The sequence below is a fragment of the Pholis gunnellus genome (assembly GCF_910591455.1).
Source record: "Pholis gunnellus genome assembly, chromosome: 16".
Taxonomy (NCBI): Eukaryota; Metazoa; Chordata; class Actinopteri; order Perciformes; family Pholidae; genus Pholis; species Pholis gunnellus.
This window is the reverse complement of record NC_136543.1, coordinates 5,359,699-5,379,872: the sequence shown is the minus strand read 5'-3', so window position 1 is coordinate 5,379,872 and position 20,174 is coordinate 5,359,699. Positions and strand designations below refer to the sequence as shown.

Sequence of the window (20,174 nt, the reverse complement as noted above, 5' to 3'; positions counted from 1 at the left end):
AAAGGTCGACTCCCCTCCGTCTCTTTTCATGTAGAGTTCCCTCCCGACCACCCAATAAACCCAAGACTTTGTGACAGATTTTGCCCAAAGGGGCTTTGAGGTAAAAGTAGATAAGAGTCCTGCTTAGCTGGGAGAGCTAAAGAGCTGCGCTGACCGACACACACTGTGACAGTCCACTCCCTTGCTCAGTGTATCTTACAAACACAAGAGTGCAGACATTCACATAGAAAAAACAAACTCAAAAATAATGGCTCAACTTGTAGTATACGCGTGTGTATGGTTTGTTTTTTGTTTTTTTTCCTCCTTTTGTGCATTGGAAACCCCTCGAGGTTTGCAGTGCTGGATTGCTGGTTTGAGAGGCGGCTCGATTGGGAACGCTGGTTGGTGATTGTTCCTTGAAATAAAAAAAAAAACCCAACCTGCTGGACATATTGAGACACAGCAGGTCCCACCCCCGCCCCCCTTCCCCCCCCTGTCCGAGAGCCGCTTTGGTGCAGATTCAGAAAATGTAGAGTGAGTGTGAAGAGAAAGAGACAAGACCACAAAGAGAGAGATGTGGGACAAGAAGAGAGAGAGACTGGCAAATAAGAGATTAAAAAGACAGAAGAAGAAAGGGAATCCGCGGGTGGACTGGCTGACATGCTCGCTAGCTCAGGCGAAGTACATGGTGTGCTGGGTATCATAGTGGATCTGAACTGCCTTGGCCAACGCCAGGGGGTCCCGGCCGTTACTCTGGCCCGACACGTGGCTTCCTTCAGCACTGAAAGACAGAGAGAGGCAGAGCTTAGTTTGACCGTCAGGAATCAAGAGGCAATAAGTCCAGTCTCTGTCCTCAAACAAATGTTAGAAAGTGCTCAATAAATGTCATCCAAACTATAAGATATATATAAAAAAAAACACTATCCCAATGAATTCTCTTCCTTGAACTGGAGCCACAGATATCCAGGGCGGCCTCACCTGTCATGGTCTTTGTCCACCAGGTGGTAGCGCGCTCGGAAAGCCACTAGCCTGGCGTAGTAGGCCGGTGCTGGGATGGAGACGGAGCGCGTGCAGCGGACGTAGGTGTGGCACAGCTGGTAGGTGAGGAGCTGCAGCTCATCGGCAGTGAAACAGTTGTCGTCCCACAGGACGTGGTAGTGGGACGGACGACTGGTTCCCTGAGGGAGGACGCAGGGACATGACATGTCAATACTGTCCTGACATCTTCATATGAAGTGCACTTTATTTACTTGGTGACACAGTAATATGCTGTAATGTGCACAGACCACTAAAAAGGGTCTGTCTGCAGCCACATTATACAGCCATCTTGTAACTTTACAGGGAACAAGCGTCTCATACTGAAGACATTTGTGGGCAGTGTATCACTTTAAATATGAGCCAAACCTTCTGATGGGTCGAAGACACATCCAATTTAGGCCGTTTATTGTCATTAAGCATCATTATCGTGGTCAAAATTGCCCTATCCTTGAAGAGAGACTGAAATAATGGGCCGTAACAATAATTTATAACTTTTCTTGTGTAAATGTGCCAAATCCAGACTTGGGAGAACTGGACAACATGCACAATTGCATTAGTTTGCTTATGAAATTGAAATATTTGAATCTAGCACACAGCTTTTTTTTGGAAAAACTTCAACTATGACATGTGTGCGACCCTCACCTGAATCCCAGCATGGCTGCACAGGTAGAAGTCGAACTCGGACGGGTGTGTGATGGTGCTGTCCACCGTGGTGCCTGCTGGGACGTTACCGCTCTTCCCCACCTGCAGTGGATGATCAGTTAGGATTAAAGTGAAGACTCGCACGACACGGCGTTGTACAATACCACACATATCTTAAAAGGGTGAACTCCTACTGACCCTCTCAGCTTTGTCAGAGCAGAAGAGACGAGTATGGTGACGTTTCTGAACCACAATGTAGGTAATGCCCGGCCGGTAATCCTCCTCCAGGCTGATACAGGCCTTCCTGATGGCTATCAGCTCCGGCCACGCCACCTGAAAATACAAACAAAAGACACACACACACACACACACACACACACACACTTGAAAAGGTATCCTATGCAACATGTTGCCTTGATATACTACTATTGCATTGCATATCATTTTCCTGTGGCACTTGTTTTGTGGCCCCGTCACCATTTTTGGACTAAAGCAGCTTTTGGACTGTCATCTCTAAGATAAAACTGTATTTATGCTGAGGGAAACTGCTGCAATACAAAGTGATATGTGTGAAAATATAAAAGTGTGCAATATAAAAAGTCTGAGATAACAATAAGGTGCAAGTCCAAACTACATACAGGTTTTGACAGCCTCCTCTCAAAATGAATCACAGCTGCCATTCCTGCCTCGTAGATCACTCTTGGGACTCGCAAGTACCGCAAAGCTCTCACCTGTTTCATTTGTCCCTCAGACACACCACCACGATAGTAGATGATTCGAGTGGGCTTGAAGCGAGTGGACTTGTAGAACTGGATGAGCAGCTCTCGCACCATATTAGTCAAATCTTGGATGACCTCCTGGCTGAAGAGTTGCTCCTGATTGGTTGGAGGAGGAGGGCACTGCTATAAAAAAAAACAACTTAAGAGTAAACTTCAGATCGAAGGTGAACAACAAAGTCTGGATTGTGCCAAAGTGATGCATTTTTAAAAAAAAAAGGAGTCGCGATGGAAACTTACTGTGGTTACCTGGGATATGTCCTGCCTAGACGTCTGGACTCGCACCGTGGCGCAGTATCGGCTGGGATGGCCGTCCATGCTGCCCACCACCGCCGCGATGGACGGCTTCTTCCCGTCACCTGCTGGAGGATGTGTGACGTCCGCACCCAGGAAGATGACGGGCTGCTGGAACACAGAGGGCCTGAACCGAGAACAGGACACAGCACTGATGGTTATCTTGGACTTTTATATTTCCTCTCTGCCCACTTGTTATTGCAGCTGCTGCAAAACAATTTCCCTCGAGATATAAAGGTTTTCATCTCGCCTCGTCTTACAAAAGAGAAAAGAGAAGAGACTTTGCATTACAGGCCTGAGCACACTATTCCTTAGCGCTGTTCTGTTTACAAATGTAATATTAGAAAAATGTGAGAAAAAAGATAAAAATATCAATATACGAAGAGAAAAAACTGACTTAGATTCTCAGAATCTAAGCACCAGACAAAAATATATATGAAAATGATGCAGATTATTGTTACAACTTGGATTGCTCTTCACCACACGATTTACCAGAACTATCTGCATTCAGAAAGCATCCGACCCGTCTACATCATTCAAAGCCAAGAAGCATTCCAGACTCCCATCTGGACTGAAACGAAGAAATGACTAAAATCCGCGCTGACCTCTGATGAGGCACCAGAACGTTGTTGATGCCTCCCAGCTTGGCGTTGATCTTGAGGCACAGGTTGGAGAGGGTCTGAGGGGACGTCTTCACTACGTTCTTCACCTGCACACACTGGGTGGCCATGCCGAGGAGGGTGTCGCCCACCCGCTTCACCTCAGCTGTAGACACATACGGAGAGAACCATGTTCAATATCACAAAAATGATCGAAATCTAAAATCTTTTTCCTCACTTAATCATAAAGCAAGGAATCTCTCTCTGTCTATATGCGTCTGTTCCAAACGGGCACTACACAATTTCACTAAAATACTAAATTGGCGCTCGCCACTTTCTTACCATAGACTGGTGTTTTGCCGGGCAGGATGACCACGATCAGCTGCAGACCTACGTAAGACATCTTGAGGTGTTTGAACATGGGCTCCACACTGTCGGCTCCTTGGGCGTATTTACAGAAACATGGCTGGCCTTGAATGGGCATCCCAGCATCTTTGGAGATCTTTCGCAGCTGGTCAGTGAAGCTCCTGTTGAAAAAGCATTAAACGCTGATCAGAAATCAGCAGTACGAGCAGACAACATCTAATACGATTTAACGTAGCAGGGAGAAAGATTTATTAAGTGAATGCAAGACCATTGTAACTGTAAAAGTACAGATGAGGCTGATGAGGATACATCATAAACTGAAGTAATGGACAAATTCTAAATATGACAATGATGGTGCAGTTAAGGAGTCAGCAAAGTTATTACAGTTCATCCTGAAAGGACAAAGGTAAACCTTATGGTGGAGGAAAATCCAGAGGATCACATAAGTCATTGGAATACATCATCTGACCAGGAAAGTGGTGGACCAACAAACATTTCCATCCATAGTGCGCTGCAGGGATGACACATTCTTGTAGCCCAACCAGTAAATTAGCGTCGCACTGGTTCCTCAAGAGGAGGCCAATAGGATTTTGGATTATTGCAGAAAATAAGCTCTGTGGTAAACACACATTTATGATACTTCCAAATTTGTTCAGCAAGATAATCGTCAAATGTGCACCACTTTCAGGATTTTAGAAGTGTAAATGCCAATCGCCAGAAGTAAAAAGCTAACGTTGGGCTATAAATAAACTACAGCACAGGCACACGAGTGAGAGTATACAGACAAGATTAGTCTCATTAAGCCACTTTTTAGCAACAGCCTATTTTGAGATACTTAAACTAAGATAAAGATATGCACTAAACTTGTGTTAACCACAGACCTTATTTCAGGCATCAAACCAAAAAATAATTGGAGACAATGGAACCAGGAGTGAAAAAACGCTGAATAATTTCCTGGTTTTAGGATTCATTCCTGCACCACACTATAGAGCCACGCCACAAGCTTGGCCCTTCTTGTGTACATTTCTGAGAAAGGACTCATTATAAAAGCCAAACAGGACACCACAACAGTCGACGCCGTGACTCACTTGAGCAGGTCCTCTCGACACTGTTTCTGGGGGGCGAAGCAGGCCACGGCCCAGACCTTGATCTCGATGCCGGCGTAGAACTGCTTCCCCCTCATGTCCCACACGCCCTGGTTGGGCGTGGCCACGGTTTTATTCTGCGGAGAGAGTCCCTAACCTCTTAGTCAACCCCCCGGTTGGATGAGCCAATACAAAAGATACTACAGCCCAACCCCCGCTTTGATTGACACATCATATACGGGCAAACCTAACGCATTACAAGTATTAATCTATGCATGACAGACACAGTCCATGCATCGCATACTGAGACTTATTTAGCAGAGATAAATGTTCATTTCTTTATTGCACATAAATATCCTGGTTTTTTTTACTTCCCATATCAGGAGTCCTGACATGAACAGCGAACGAGAGTAGTGCCTCTATTAGAAGACACCTCATTAGTTAAGTGCTCCTACTACGAGAGTGATTGTGAATACCAACTCAAAAGGGCAGAGGCTTTCCATTAAGTTAACAAGATTTGCCAAAGGCCATTAAGAGCTTTTATTCTCCAAAACAAGCGACCACAATGAACTACCCGAGTGTGGTGTGCCAGGAAAAGTCAGGAGCTTCTCCACCTCATTACAAGATCGTCTCAAATATTTTCAACATAATCAAAGTCACAGGATTGAACCTAATAAATGATAACGGGGTTGTCGTCGATAATATCAAAACTCCATCACAGTGCATGTTACACAGGAAAGAGCCGCTTCTCCCATCTCGCATGTTGTACATAGTCAGTTCAGGTAGTATTCATTTTCTGAATACTTTGATCTGACTATATATGTCCAACAAACATCAGCGCGCCATTTTAAAATGGAGTTTATTTCATTCATCGCAAGTGATCACGGAAATGGGAGAAGCTTTCAGTCCGCATTTAAGGGCATTTCACTGGAAGCCGATTAGACTCGATATCCCAGAGGGTATAAAGGGAAATGCTGGCCCACACACTAAATCAATTACCCTGCAGGGATCCATAAAGTTTCATCTCGTGTTAGAAGAATCATTTAACGCTGCCTCTGAACGGGGTGTTGTATTCCAGCACCGTTAGTATTTATATGAACCCTTTCATTTTCAGATGGGGGACTAACGGGCTGTAAAAAGTGAATCTTTCAGACAGGCTTTACTTTAATGCTGGGTCGCTAAGAGTCTCATCGGCCTCCTGTTGGCAGCACATCCATTCATTTACGCAAAATCCTTGAATCTCAATTCAGCTTCTCTCTCTCATCTAACAACCAGTAAATGTTAAGAGTTGTGAACATTTCTCGTTCAGACAAAATGCTGATTTGTTTGTCTTCTGTTGACAAGTTGGATGCAAATGCTGATTTGAGATTCAGTGGGTGAATCTCAGCAGTCTGCAGTGACTTGCTCCTCTTCTCCATTCCTTCACTTACAGACACTACTGAATGCAACAGGTGAAAACCTCAGCCTCTATCTACTGTACAGGCACCGCAATATATACCGTCTGAAGGGAAAGAGTATTTAAAAGAGGTGCACTTAACAGACTGCAGAGATGCACCACAGGAGTGTAGCACGGGGCAAGTTCCAGGTCTGCATATACTTAAGTGAAACACTGTTATCTAGTCACTACCTGAATAAATATACTGTATAGAGAGATACAAAATTGAGGAGGAGGCGCTGGTCATGAGGTTGATTTTTTCCCTTCCCAAAGAATCTGTGTTCCCAATTGAAACATTCCTTTTAATGGCTCCTTCAAATTTACACATTGAACAAAAAGGAAAATCGCTTCTTTTCTAATCCTGTTTGTGCATCTGTTTGGTATAGTGGACGGCTCTCCTAATACTACAATACCCACGAGCCTCAGCCGCTGTTGCCATGGAGAAGAAGCAATCAGAGGCGCAAATCAGAGATGTAGCACAATTCATCTAAAATTGAGCCAGTGAGCTCATTTTAGGTGCAGATCGTATCGTCACTACAACACTGTAATCTGAAGCTTTTGCTTGCCATTAGCGGCAAACGGAACAGAATCTACAGCTCTGTGATTGGATGTTTCTTACAGAAATGCACCTTGGGAGTCGTTAACTTAAGGGTTACCTAATGTTCATAAGTAAACATAAATCCACTGTTCAATAAATCAAACTTCTGCAAACCTGGATCTCCGCCCCCCTATTTAGCCAGCATTCACTCTGATGTCCCCCACCCTGTGCGATCCCAGTCATGCTTGCAACCCCAGAGTGCCGCCCCCGTCCAGTACTCACCCTGCCACAGTCTCGCCCTGTGTCTGTACTCACCCGGCCCCCATACTGTAGCATGGGCGCTGGGAGCACACGCCCTGTCACTTCTGTCATGTCATTGTGTACCACAATGCCAAACTCCTTCAGGTAAGGGTCCGGGCCCCCGACCATGCTGTTACTTTTGACCTGGGGAGATGAGAAGAAAAAAAATTGGATTGAGAAATAAAAAAAGAACAAATATAAAAAAAAAGATGTAAGCTGACTTGTCTCTTATTTGGCATTTAGGAAAGACTGAGGCCTCGTCCACATGTACAGAGGTATTTTTGTAAACCTTTGTAAAACCAGAAGGGTCCGTTTCCAGTGTTGAATAACGTAGCAGTGACCTCCATAGTGCATTGTGACACATTTGTTCCTCAATATAGTGGAAGAGTAACTGTACATGTATGTGTACATATGAAATAAGTCATTTTAGCAGGTTATTGGGCCACTTCCTTCGATCATGGATGCATTTATGCTGCCGTTGGACAACAAGTCACAAAAGATAACAGTTGACACTGACGTTACGCGCAAAAAGCTCAACGTCAACCTAATGCACAGTCGGGGTGTAAACGAAAGCCTTTGAAAGTGTTTTGGCCTAAGTTTAAAAAAAAGAAATACCTGTGTGCGTGTGGACTAGGCCTGAGTGGCTAGAACTAAAAAAACTACAAGTCCTGAAAGACAAATCAACCGCATGTCATGTTTTACTCCCATCCCAAGAGGGAAACAGCACTCACCAGTCTGCTGATCTCCTCCTGTCTGTCGGGGGCTGAGCGAGCTGTAGCTTTGATCATGGTGGATGTCTGGTTGTCCGTCAGCTTCTTGATACAGCGCTGGCCTGCTACTATGTTACAGACCTACAGAGCAGGAAGGAACGTTTCATGAATTCAACAAAGATACCAGTCAGATAAGAGGGACCACAGCAGGAAATTAAAAAGGGAGAATGTTCCCATTGGTGAGGATTGCCAAACCCTGAACAAAAAATAATGATTCTTCATATATCAAACATCAAAACAGCCTCGTTCTCACCTCCAGGGGAAGGTAGGTGTGCTTCTGTTCCTGCCCTACTTGCAGACAGGGTAAATGTGGATATTTGAGCTGCAGATTGTACTTCTGCTTGAAATACTGTGCTACTGTGCACTCCATGGCTTGGCCGTTCTCAAGTTGTAAGGGGAACCTGTGAATGAATGGAAAATGAGAGCGAAGCACACAGAAAGTCCACGAGTATATAAAACAAAAAAGGATTCATTCGTTGTATCTTTACATGGTTCTTTGTCTCTTTACAATGACTAATTAGGACATTTCCGTACACATACACCGTTGCCTTCGCTTACATACGATGGTGAACAAGCTGACGAGTGTCGACACTTACGTCTGGTGGCTGGCAGGTCGGCGTGTCACATTGCACACACGGTACTTCCTCTTCATTTGACCACAGTGTGTGACCTCAACTTTCAAGCCTGTTGAATTCAAAGAGCGAACTGTCAGAGGCACGTGAAGAGGCGGTGCCATTTTATCGACCAACTGCAATTTCAAATATTATGAGATCTTTTAATTTAGCACGTTGGAATCGTACTCTTCTGTCGTTTTCAGGCCATGATAAAGACAAATGCTGACATGGCAGCCGACTGCGAACAGTGTTCAGCTCTCTGCAGCTTCCCTTTACACATTTGTCACGACTCGGCCCAAAACACAGACCGAAAAGGAGAATTCAGAAAGATTACATGCGTCTGCCATAGAAAACATGCAGCTGAAATTCCACACTATCTGAAAAATCACATTATTTCCTGCGAGGTTATTTGGTGGTTCTTTGTGTATTTAAAGAGGAGTGAAGACAAACAGAGCCTGGAGTTGCTTGAAATAGCAGTATTTTCTTGCATTCAAAACATATCGGCAAGTTATGAACAAAAGCTGTATTCAGGAGACCCGTTCCTAGGACTTGTGTGAATCTCATGGACATATTTTCTGATTTGAGAAACAATTCTTTGTCACCCCGCGGCTACGAACGAGTGTTCAGCATTCGTGTAGGCTAAGTAGTGAGTGAGTGAGTGAGTGAGTGAGTGAGTGAGTGAGTGAGTGAGTGAGTGAGTGAGTGAGTGAGTGAGTGTGTGTGTGTTTGTGTGTGCGTGTGTGTGTCGTGAGTATACAGCATAATCATGTGTGAGTGGGTGCAGCTTCTTTAGTTCTTGCACTCTGCACAAAAACAAACATGCATGTGCCCTGCAGGCCCACGCCCATCTGTAATCTCTGCCTGGAAATATTTGATACACAGTGAGTCACAGTAGTTCTGCATACAACGTGTGCATGTCTGTTAACATCGACCCTTTTGTCCTTGTTGGTAACAGTCGGCATATATATACACACACACACACACACACACACACGTTTGTGTGTGTGTCGAGTACTTACCCCTTATTTCCTTGGTGAATTTGACGCGCTGCGAGTCAGTCAGTGGTTTGGTCTGTTCGTTGATGTTCTGTATGTCTAGCACCTCGCACATGAACTCGATCACAGGCTGAGCGCGGTAGAAAGCTGTGGCTGACACTGAGGGGTGGAACAGACACGACAACATTCAGCCAATCAGTCCCTCAAACCAATAACTGCACGCAAGCCAAATGTATATCACACGTAGAGTGTGGTCAAACTGTAGAACTGGAGAGTAACAAAGGGAGCTTTAGAACACATTCATGCAGCCTTAATGAATGTCCTGATCTCATTACAGCGCTAAGTATCTCTACACAAGAGTGACTTAGTCTCTTCAATGTTACCGAGTGGATACAAACAAACACCATCTATTGAGCAAACCATCTCAGTCAAGTACTATAAATGACAGTAAGTCCCTGTATCATAGAGTAAGACGGTCTTTGTGTCAAGCGGACATCTCATCTACCCGCTTCACCTTTAATAGATATAGGAACTGGTTTTAGTGACAAAATGCCTTGTGAAATACTGAGTTTTACAATTTCAACTGACTTAACAGGTGACAACAAAAAGGCATTGTTAGAGAAGACACAATGGAATACAATCCCTGAAGTAAATTTGAGTATTAGCGGCGTTTCAAGGCTCTAAGGCTGTATGTAACCATTATTTGAGCAGATATAACATTTTCTAACCAATGGCAGTAGATGTATTCAGTGGGACATTTGTAAAGTCTGCTGTTACAGTCTAAGCATAGCAGGAAGCAGTAGCTGATGGTGGAAATGAAACTGAAATGTTGTGGGTTTTTCCAGATAATCAGTAGCTGATTGTCAGTGATTGTGTGCATACGAATACATTAAGTCTTGCTGGGTAAAGCTAAAGACATCATAACATTCCTTAAATCTGTCAGTGACCACCCACATCAAACGTCAGCCCCATGAAGAACGCTTAGAAATGAATGTACTCAAAGCCCATTTTAAAATCACACTCAGGTCTTACCGTCGATGTTGAGCATCATGTTCCACATGGCAGGACGGACAGACTGATGGAAACCAAACCACACCTCCCTGCCTCCACCCAGAGGATGATAATAGCCCTCCGGAGGGGAGAAAAACGAGCGCCCCACAGGAGTATACCTGAGCACACAAAGACAGAGAGGTTGAATAACGGACCAAAATCGATCAACGGAGTCACACCTCAATTAATCAAATGTTCACAAGATTAATTTTTAATAATCCGTCAGATTAAGTTTCAAATTTGTTCATCATGGAAAATATTTGGGCTAAAAAGTAAAGCCTTTTACAGACAGATGTGAAATATAGCAATAACTCAAAAACACATTTTGAGACACATTGTATGTTTGCAAATTAACATAAAAAGATATAAATTATAAAATATATAAGATAAGATATAAAGTGTGTCTATAAATTTGCCCTTAAAACTGAGGTAGGTACTGGGAAGTATATTTTTGGGATCATGGGGCAAAAATAAATAAAGATCCATAATAACCTTTTGGAATACTGTAAGTCAAGGGGTCGAAGAGACGACTTCTGCACCTCCTAGTGGCTTTAGAAAATCGGGATTTTGACGGGGTACTTTGGCCAATCACAGGTCATTTCAGAGAGTTCCTACTGGCCGTTCTACAAACGCTGATGCAGGTGCACGCCCCTTCAGGTGACAAAAGTCTAGCTCAACATTGGAATATCCTGCCGGTAAAGTTGCTATTCCGGCATTGGCCACAACTGCCTACACAGCAAGGCAATGCAAAAAAAAAGGGAGACGGCATTATCAAAAAGAGAGTCTGACAATATCGGCGAAGCGTTTCAGAGATGGACGGAAAATGTTGCTAAAAGTTCAGTCTTCTGCTCAGCGGCGGGCAGAGAACAGGACAGCAATTCTCATAGAATTGTCGCTGTATGACGGCACCGGGATCACAACCAGGATCGGGATGATGTATGAAAGGAACGACTGGTGCCACTACAGGATACTGTATGAAGGATGAAGTTTAAAATCATTTTAATATGATTTGAGCGCAAAGACACACGGCCGCAGGAAATTAAATAATGCAGACAAAAAAAAAAAAAAAAGAGGAAAAGCAATAACTCTGTCAACAGATGTGAAAGAGACGCGGGTGGCGTGTTCGTGACGAGGCAGAGGGTGTCGGTACCTCATGGAAGGCAAATGACGTGTGATGACATCCAGAGCCTGAACCGAATCTTCCGGGACCTCGTTGAGGTGACCCGTCAGGGCTTCCAGCAGCATCTGAAGACTGACCACAGACACCCACTGCAATGACACCTTGAACGTCTGATCTTTCCCCTCGCCAGGTAGAGTCACCTCCAGATCCACCTAAAGAGGGAGGGAGGGAGGAGGACACAGAGGGAAGGGAAGGGTACAAAGGGAGCAGATGAAACAAAAGATAAGCGGAGGGAAATGGATTGAAGAACAGCTGACATGGAGAGATAAAAACGCAATCAACACCCAAGGGCAAAGTAGATTGAAATAAAGAGGACAACGCACAAAGAATCCTTGAATTGGTTTTTGGAACGACAAAGGATCCACATTAAAACATACTAGTAGAGCCACAGTCCACAGGTGTAAACCAGAAGCCAAAATGTGTGAAATATGTTGTTAATTCTGATGTAAATCTGGTTTCAGGAGCCCAAATATGAAATACTTCATAACCATTTGTTTTTAAGAAAACATTTATAACCACAACTGCAGGTTTTTATAAACCAGCCTAACTTGACACAGTTAAAACAGATGTTAGAATTGGTCATAAACTATAACTATATATATATATAAAAAAATATATAAAGCCAGACTAGACCGCAATAAACTGAACAGAAAAAGAAATCTAAGACCATTCACAGGACTGGGTCTCTATCTTCCATTAGAGGTCCTAGTAGATCAGTACTAGTCTCACATTCCTCGTCCAGACTGATCCAGCTGGCAACCTTCCACTTACAGAACCACAAATCCAGTAAACCAGTTGCATGCCCGCCACCTCTACCGTAATACGAACAAATCACTGGGTGTCATAAATGGAAACAATTTCTCCCTTTGTGAATGTTTTGTCATGTTGTAAAAGCAGTCGACTCTAAAGGATCCACAATGTTTTTTAAAGACGCACAAGTTAATGGCTGTACAAGCTGATGACACGAGGGTCAAGTGTTTGAAATACCAACCCTATCTCTCCCTATTGGCAGCGGATGTGCTGTGTACATGTTCCTCTTCCCGTCGTAGCCAGGCTGTCGGTCTCCAAAGATTTGCATCTTGAAGTGCCGCACCATGGTGTCCACCACTTCCCTAGAAGACAGAGGACGAAAGGGCGGTGAGCCAAAAACACAGGCATACCGGTAACTCATTTTTGGTGACTTCACAGCAATAAAATCTAAATACTTTCTTCTCCCAATTTACCCATTTATTAGCATCTAAAACTTGTTCTCCCGAGGAGACAATGTTCTCCTCTGGCATTCTGAGTTTATTGAAGCTACAGATGCAAAATGTTCAACATCCAAGACAAAACTTTCCCGCCTCCCCAAAAACCCGTTTGTGAGGATTTACCTGTTGACCCTCCGAGGCCGTTTCTCAGGCTTGATGTCGATATCATAGTGATAGACATCAATCTTGGGAATCTGCACCTGGAAGTGGTTGGCAAGGAGCCGGATGGGTTTCCCCACCGTGCCGAGGCCGGGACGCCGCGGAGGCTGGAACAGAGAGGGAGGGGCGGGCGGGCCTGGAGGGAGCAGAGAGAAAAGTGACTGTGAGTTACCGCCATCCAAGAAACCAGGAGGAACAGTTAGTGCAGTAATATCTAATGGTCATCCTAAGTTCAGTATAAGGGCTGTTATTGACATGCGAGTCTCTACTTTGCATAAGAATATCAGTAACTTTCTTAAATTATAAAATGTTGGATTCCTACAACATTCGTCAGTTTCCTCCTCTCAGTGAGGGCTTAATCTACCAGCCTCTTGAAAGAAATGCATGGATTCCTCGCCACAAAAGAGCCCCCCCCCCCCCCCCCCCGCCTCAAATAAACCACGTTTGGCATTTATTTTGTACGTTAACAAAGGTGGCGACAGTGGTTGCGCTGATCTGTGCATTAAATGTCCGATTTTAGAGACGAGCGTGGGCGGCGCAACGCCAAGCTTGTTGCAACCCATCTCATCAGTGACACCTGCTTGAATGCACTGAATCGGCCTCGCAGACCCGGCGGTGCACATACGCGGTTTGATTGATCCGTAACTCCGGCCCCTGACCTACATGGGTCAACAAGGGGCTGGCGAAACAATGACCTCCAATTATGCTTCGGCCCGCCCCCAGCTCCACCCAGACACACAGGGCGCCCACCCCTCAAGCCGAGACAAAGAGCGAGCTCCTCTCAGACAGACAGCAGCAGGGCCATATGGGGGGGGGGGGGGGGGGGGGGGGGGGGGGGGGTGCAACGCAGAGTCTGGGATTGCCGTTACACCACACACACGCAGCTCTCTCGCATTCACATTACATGCAGTATATGCACAGGCGCTTTACACAGGTGTGGCGCCTGTGAGTCTTTGTGTAAAAAGCTGCAGGCAAGAGAGGAACATAAAGTCTTCAATGGTTTAAGAAGGCAGGCTTCCTGTAGCTGAAAGTGAACCTGATGACGCATCAACACTACATATTTACAGTAACATGGACGGAAGGTGGAACAGTGCTGCTCCATCTGTCAAAATCTAAATTGATCTGTCGTTTTGGCCGGCCATGCATCACTCTGAACCAGGACTGAAATCATCGTCAAAATATATATATACAGACGATATTAAAATAACATTGTGTTGGTGGTATTGAAGGAGGTTGGAGGGGGCCGCTTAAAGCTTTTGTTAACTGACAGCTAAGGGACTGCGGGGATCCTCCTGAACTCCATGCACCCACACGCTCCAGTTAGCAAGTGAAGCGCGAGAGCACGGACAATCGGGACCCTCCCCATCGCTTCCTGAAAACACGCTTCCCAACGTGCCCTCATCCAGCCTGGGCCTCAAATCTCCTCCCCTGCGCCCCACGACCCACCCCTCCATCCCCGTCACACAAAACAAGCCATTAGCTTGATTATATACTACGCTATCAATCCGCTTTTCTGCGTCATTATTATGCTTATGATACAGTCTCGAACGAGAAGCTATTTGTTGCACGGCTGTTCTTTGTCACGACTTGGATTAAAACCATCTGATGATTCACTTTGTCCTGCTGGCCTCGTTACCGATGGCAACAAAAGGCATATCGAGTGCTCCTATAATTCTACATTATGTATCAAAACGCACACGGACGCTTTCCAAGTGCATTGTAATTCAATGTAAGTGCATTCCTTTATGCCTCCATTTTGGAGCGTTGACGTCGTCTCCAGAAAGCTTGGCAAGCAGGAATACACGTCTTTGGTTTTAGGTACGTGGGGGTGGACAAAACAATTTGAATAAAATGTAGTTTGATGCAAACAATGACCACAACATCGAACACACAGTGGAGTCAAAAGCTCTTTCACACAAATTCAAGCTTTCACAAATCTAGCGCATATTGCAGGACTGCTGCACACAGGGTTTCTGCAGAGACGTTAAGACCTTTTTAACACCATATAGAATGTAATTTAACATCTATTTCAAATTTAATTTTCATTATCTATTCATCTGACATATTGGATTAACACTTCAGTCAATAAAATGTTGTAAAGTAGCTCAAAAACAACTTAAATGACGAACCATTTAATTAAATATTCTGAAGAATGACCAATTGATTAAATGTCCAATCATTACAGCTCTCGATCATACCATCCAAATTATCAAAATATAATGGAAAGCCAGTAGTGATGATATGGCATACAATTTATTGTAGCGCCTACAATCTTTAACAATTCCTTAATTCTCTTCTCAGGCCTTTTAAAAAAAGGAAACGACATGAAACGCCTTTAAGACTTGTTGAATTATACGACATTGGACTTTGGTTCTCTCCGCTCAATGGATGCATTTACAGGCACGACAGAAAGGAGTTTACTCTGGTGGTGAGCAGCGCACTGAGTTTGAGGTCTTCCTCTTCTACTTTCACCAAAACCAGAGATGCGCCTATATATAGCCTCCTCAGCTGCCACACTACCACACTTAGATACGAGTGTCTCAAATTGAAATGCCTGAAGTCATCCTTCCTCCACAACCCGCTTACTGACCACAGCCAACGCCACCTACTGAGGGTGTTCAATGAACACTTTGCTGCAACCAACAAAATATTCTCATTTCTTGATTGGTAGATAAAATGTTGGTCTAAATGTCTGTTAGCCCAAATTGACATCTTCAAATTGCTTGTTTGTCTGAGCGAACAGTCCAAATAGATTCCGTTTACTCTCTCATATGACGAAAAAAAAAAAAAAAAAAAAGATTCTCGCAACTGAGCAGCAGAAGCTACGAAGTGTTTGGCTGCTTTGGCTTAAATATAAGAAAGACTGAAATTATTAAGTTGATTATCAAAACAGTGTCACCATTATTTTTCCATCAATGGATAAACGGACGATACGTTTCAGCTCTAAATGCGTTTCAAACATAATTGCAATTGATCGGGTTTGTTGTTTTTCCTTCAGTCAGAACCGTCTCAGATGAGTTTACGAGCACAAACAAAATGGTAACAAGTGAAAAGCAAAGGATACAAAAACAACCGAAAGAACACGCAGCGGAAAAGACAATACATGTATGGCTGCAATTTAGGATTGTTGAATCATCTGCTGATTATTTAATACGATTAACCGTTTAGTTTACGAAAAATCAAAAAAAGATGAGAATGTGAAACCAGGGAATGTTTGGCATTTTCTCACAATTTCTGCTTTAAAAATAGCAGCTTCTAATATGAAAAAAAATCAGGAGGAAGATCACATGACCATCCAACATTTCAGAGAAATTCAATTAAAGCTAGAAATATGCAGAAGAACATTACATCCATCTAGAAGACATTCCTCTCTTTCGGGGTTTCTTTCCTGAATACGCCCGTCTATCTTTGTCACAAGCATATTCTAATAAAAGTGTAAACATTTTTATGCCAATTGTGTGCTTTATACTTCTTTAACAGCCTTGTCATGCACTATTGAAAAACGCTAATTCAACCTGAACAGGTAAGTAAATCCTTTTTTGTTTTTATCAGAATAACGTTAGACATTTTTAAATAGAACTCCCATAAAGAGACATTCCAAAGTGGCATTTAGTCATCTACTGAAACAGCCCGTCAATCAAGCTTCTCGTGTAATTTTATGCATCTGCTCCAAGTGAGACAGAGCTGCAGCTACTTAGAGTCACAGAGGAAGTGAAATTAGCTTTCCCTGGTGCAGAAAATGACAGTTACGCTGGCACCAAACAAGTCTTTTCGCGTGGCTACAAATTGACCAACAACATCTTCAAGGAGCAACACAACACGGCGCAAAGATAATCGCCCGCCTGTCAATCTACGCTGAGCTAACGTCAGATTGTGTGTGTGTGTGATGTACTCACATTTGATGAGAGAGGGTTTTACTACTTGTGCACTGTCGAGCGTAGCAATGCTATGCGTGTCCCTGGTAACCACAGTGTTATCAAGCAGAGAGACAGCTGGGCTTAAGCTAAGCATGAGGATGATGGCGTGGCCTGGTGATGAGTCAGAGACCGACAGCACTGAGCGGGGAGCACGCAGACACCCACACCAGCAAATCACCTGGATTAAGGTACTACACTGTGAAAAAGGCAGAGCTAGATATCATTCACAGGCAGGAAATACACCCCCTCCTCCCTCAGTGTAGAGAAGTATAATTCTTAGCTGTTGCTTCAGGAGCAACTGATATTGACTTCAACTAATGAGTTAAGATCCAATCAGCAGAGCAATGCTGAAATAACACAGATCTAGTCTATGTGCAATATATCATGCTGAGATCATCATCAATCGTTCCCACATTTCACCGCAAATTGAAGTCATTCATTTTCCTCAAAGCTTTTGACTCTGCACGCAGTGGAGTCGTATAAATATATATATTTCAGGATAATCGGGAATTTCTAGCTCAAGTTATTACAAATTAAACTGGAACGGGCTCATCTTTGGCTCAATTCACGCCACCCACAGAGAATTGTTGTCCGTCTACCCCCAATCTACGCCTTCCCTGTGACAACCTCTGCATTTGTGTCGACTGCTTCAATTCTGAGCACCACTTCAGCAGTTGCACCTAAACAATAAGAACAGATTAAACAAGCTGCTTTGTGAAGGCACACCAGGCCTACATCACATCAGTACATGCAAGCCTAAAGAGTTCCAGCCACACTGAAGCAAAGGCCACAAATGTTTCTGAAGAAATCCCCTGAACAACTGAACCAGAAGCGCCAAACGTTTCAAATGAAAATCTGCAACGTGAACACTAATTTCTCAAGTGGCGCATTCTTTGCAGTGCCAGATATTATTAGTAGGTTGTCAATCAGCTTTTAAAAAAAAAACAGTGCATCATCACTCTTGAATCACTTAGCAAATTGACAAGATCAGTTTCAATTCTGCAAAGTGTTCACCACTTAATACAACTGTTGAGAAAGTTAGGAATTCTGAAAAGCTTTAACTTGTTTTTGCACATCAATTCCCTCTTCTGTCTCTTTTTCTCTCTGTAAATATGCACCCTGGAATCAGCCAACATGAGTGTAAAAGGTCTGACACTGGTATCGGACGTATACTGATGTGTTCCTATTTATCATAATTTATGTGAAATAATGTCTGCTATAGAAAGCCTAAATCCACCCTCCCCTTTACAAGGTAAACATTAATTAAACACTAAATAATAGTCCTCCCAGAGAAATGTAGCTGGCTCGTGTACATCCTAGAAGTACCAGGTGAATTTATCAATGCAGCAGCAGCTGTTATCAGTGATAAGATCTTGATGGCTTTCACTGATTGTGTGGCTCACACACACACACACACACACACACACCTGTGATTGATTGTACAATATAGTTACCTCCAAAACATTCTGCTGGACGCTCACACAGCACCATGCCTGTATTCAACATGTATCTAAGCTAATTTCCTCCTTAAATAAATGCATCTGGGTTTTCTTAATGCCACCACCTTTCTTCATGTGAGCAATGTGTGTGTTAACAATGCAAAGATTCCAAAAAAAATAAACAATATCTTCACTGTGGCAAGACAACGTGATGGGCTCTGCAAGCTGCACTCATTTCTTCATGTATGCTAAGACGCATTTCACAGACAAAATTAGTCTATGTGGGGGAGAAAAATGGAGGTAAACATATTTTGGCTAATAAAAAGGCGTTGTATCGCTGGATGCACAGGTGTATGGCTGATTTCTCTTCGCATACTTTATCATTGGATCACTGCATCGCTGCAAAATAAGTGCCTTTGTTATCATATAGGAGAATAATATGGAGCTGGCCTGCAGATCTGATCGATAAAAGCGCCATCCATCCCTGCTGTGCTCGGAACAGTGGCTTGGCAAGTCAACCAATGACAGTCTTGCATAAAATCAGTATATTAATGTTACTTGTCACAAAACACCCACGTCGGCTCGTTTAACGCCCGTAGCATGCGTTTTACTGCCGTTTATTTGGTTTCCCACCCGTCGCTGTCATCTTGGACGGAGGGCAGCCCGAAGAGACGCGCTGTTCCTGATGGCGATGCTACAAATGTAGATGGTTTAGCAGGACATTTTTAATACAGGTAGGATATTTTTGACAAATTTCGACGATATTGTGTGGCCTCGTTGTAGGAACGAGGTCGTAGTATATGGTCAAAGCGAAACACATCGTGAACAAACAACGTAAACACACCACGACGCGGAAGGAAGGAAGGTCCTAGTTAAATCCCCACTCACACAATGCCAGCCCCGACACGACGAGCAGTGCGTGCTTCAGATAAATAAAACCGCGCAGACATTTCTGGATAACCCATTTTAAACTCGGACTCTCCTTGTACAGGCACAAAACGTGGCTCCCACTCGGTGTAAATAAAGTCACACACACGCACACACACACACGGGCTGGGCCTCGGTTTGTTTCCCCGTCAGAGCTTCGAGGCCTCGCTGCAGCCGCGGCCCCCAGTAATGCGACATTTGTGCACACGCGCCCCACACACGGCTCGCTCTCCCCGCTGCTAGCTTTCTATTTTCACATATTTCTTACCGGGTCCGAGCGCTTCCATGGCCGAGGCCTCTCTCTCCGTCTCTGTCCCGGCCTGGCGGCTCCGTACCGAGGCTGCTATTGGGGGCGGTATCGCGAAGCTTAAAGTGGCTAATTTAAGAAAAGGGAATATAGATAGATGCGTGGACGACTGCTGACAGAACTAACTGACCTGAGCTAGCGCCGCTACTGCTGGATCTGGGGATTTGTAAGTGCGCATGCGCTGGTTAGAAGTCGTAGAGCCTGCTGTGCGCATGCGTAATTTGCTGTACCGCTATAGCAGATGCGGGATAATAGGATACAGTAAACCTCATAAATATAAGACAATATACAGTATATATAATATATGTATATATATGTACATAGTGAAACATGTATTTAAATAGTGTAAAGCTCTTTCACTCAAATACTGTACTTTGATTCTAGTTGAGTTATTACTCAATTAATTGAGTACATTTGTAAATAGCCGACTGAATTAGGCTACTTCAGTGATTCCGTTTAATGCTAGTTATGAATAAATTATGACGCATTATTATAAATGTAACTAACTAGCAGGTTA

The 20,174-nt window shown here is 43.8% G+C and overlaps 1 protein-coding gene across 3 annotated transcripts; it reads right to left on the bottom strand.

Moving 5' to 3' along the window:
* Positions 1-482: 482 nt before the first annotated feature.
* On the bottom strand, positions 483-19,792 carry ago4 (argonaute RISC component 4). Of its 3 annotated transcripts, none has more exons than XM_079176172.1 (19): positions 19,619-19,792; positions 13,032-13,203; positions 12,653-12,773; positions 11,632-11,813; positions 10,464-10,600; positions 9,456-9,590; positions 8,419-8,506; positions 8,076-8,223; positions 7,784-7,903; positions 7,035-7,196; positions 4,783-4,931; positions 3,671-3,855; positions 3,335-3,494; positions 2,676-2,856; positions 2,391-2,561; positions 1,858-1,992; positions 1,660-1,761; positions 958-1,157; positions 483-760 (listed from the first exon to the last, which is right to left on the bottom strand). In XM_079176172.1, the coding sequence occupies exons 1-19, from the start codon at positions 19,635-19,637 to the stop codon at positions 652-654; spliced, it is 2,676 nt and encodes an 891-aa protein (XP_079032298.1). In that variant the 5' UTR covers positions 19,638-19,792; the 3' UTR covers positions 483-651. The 3 variants fall into 3 exon arrangements, with proteins under 3 accessions (XP_079032298.1, XP_079032299.1, XP_079032300.1); XM_079176173.1 differs by having other exon boundaries at positions 2,685-2,856; XM_079176174.1 differs by having other exon boundaries at positions 4,783-4,916.
* Positions 19,793-20,174: the final 382 nt, after the last annotated feature.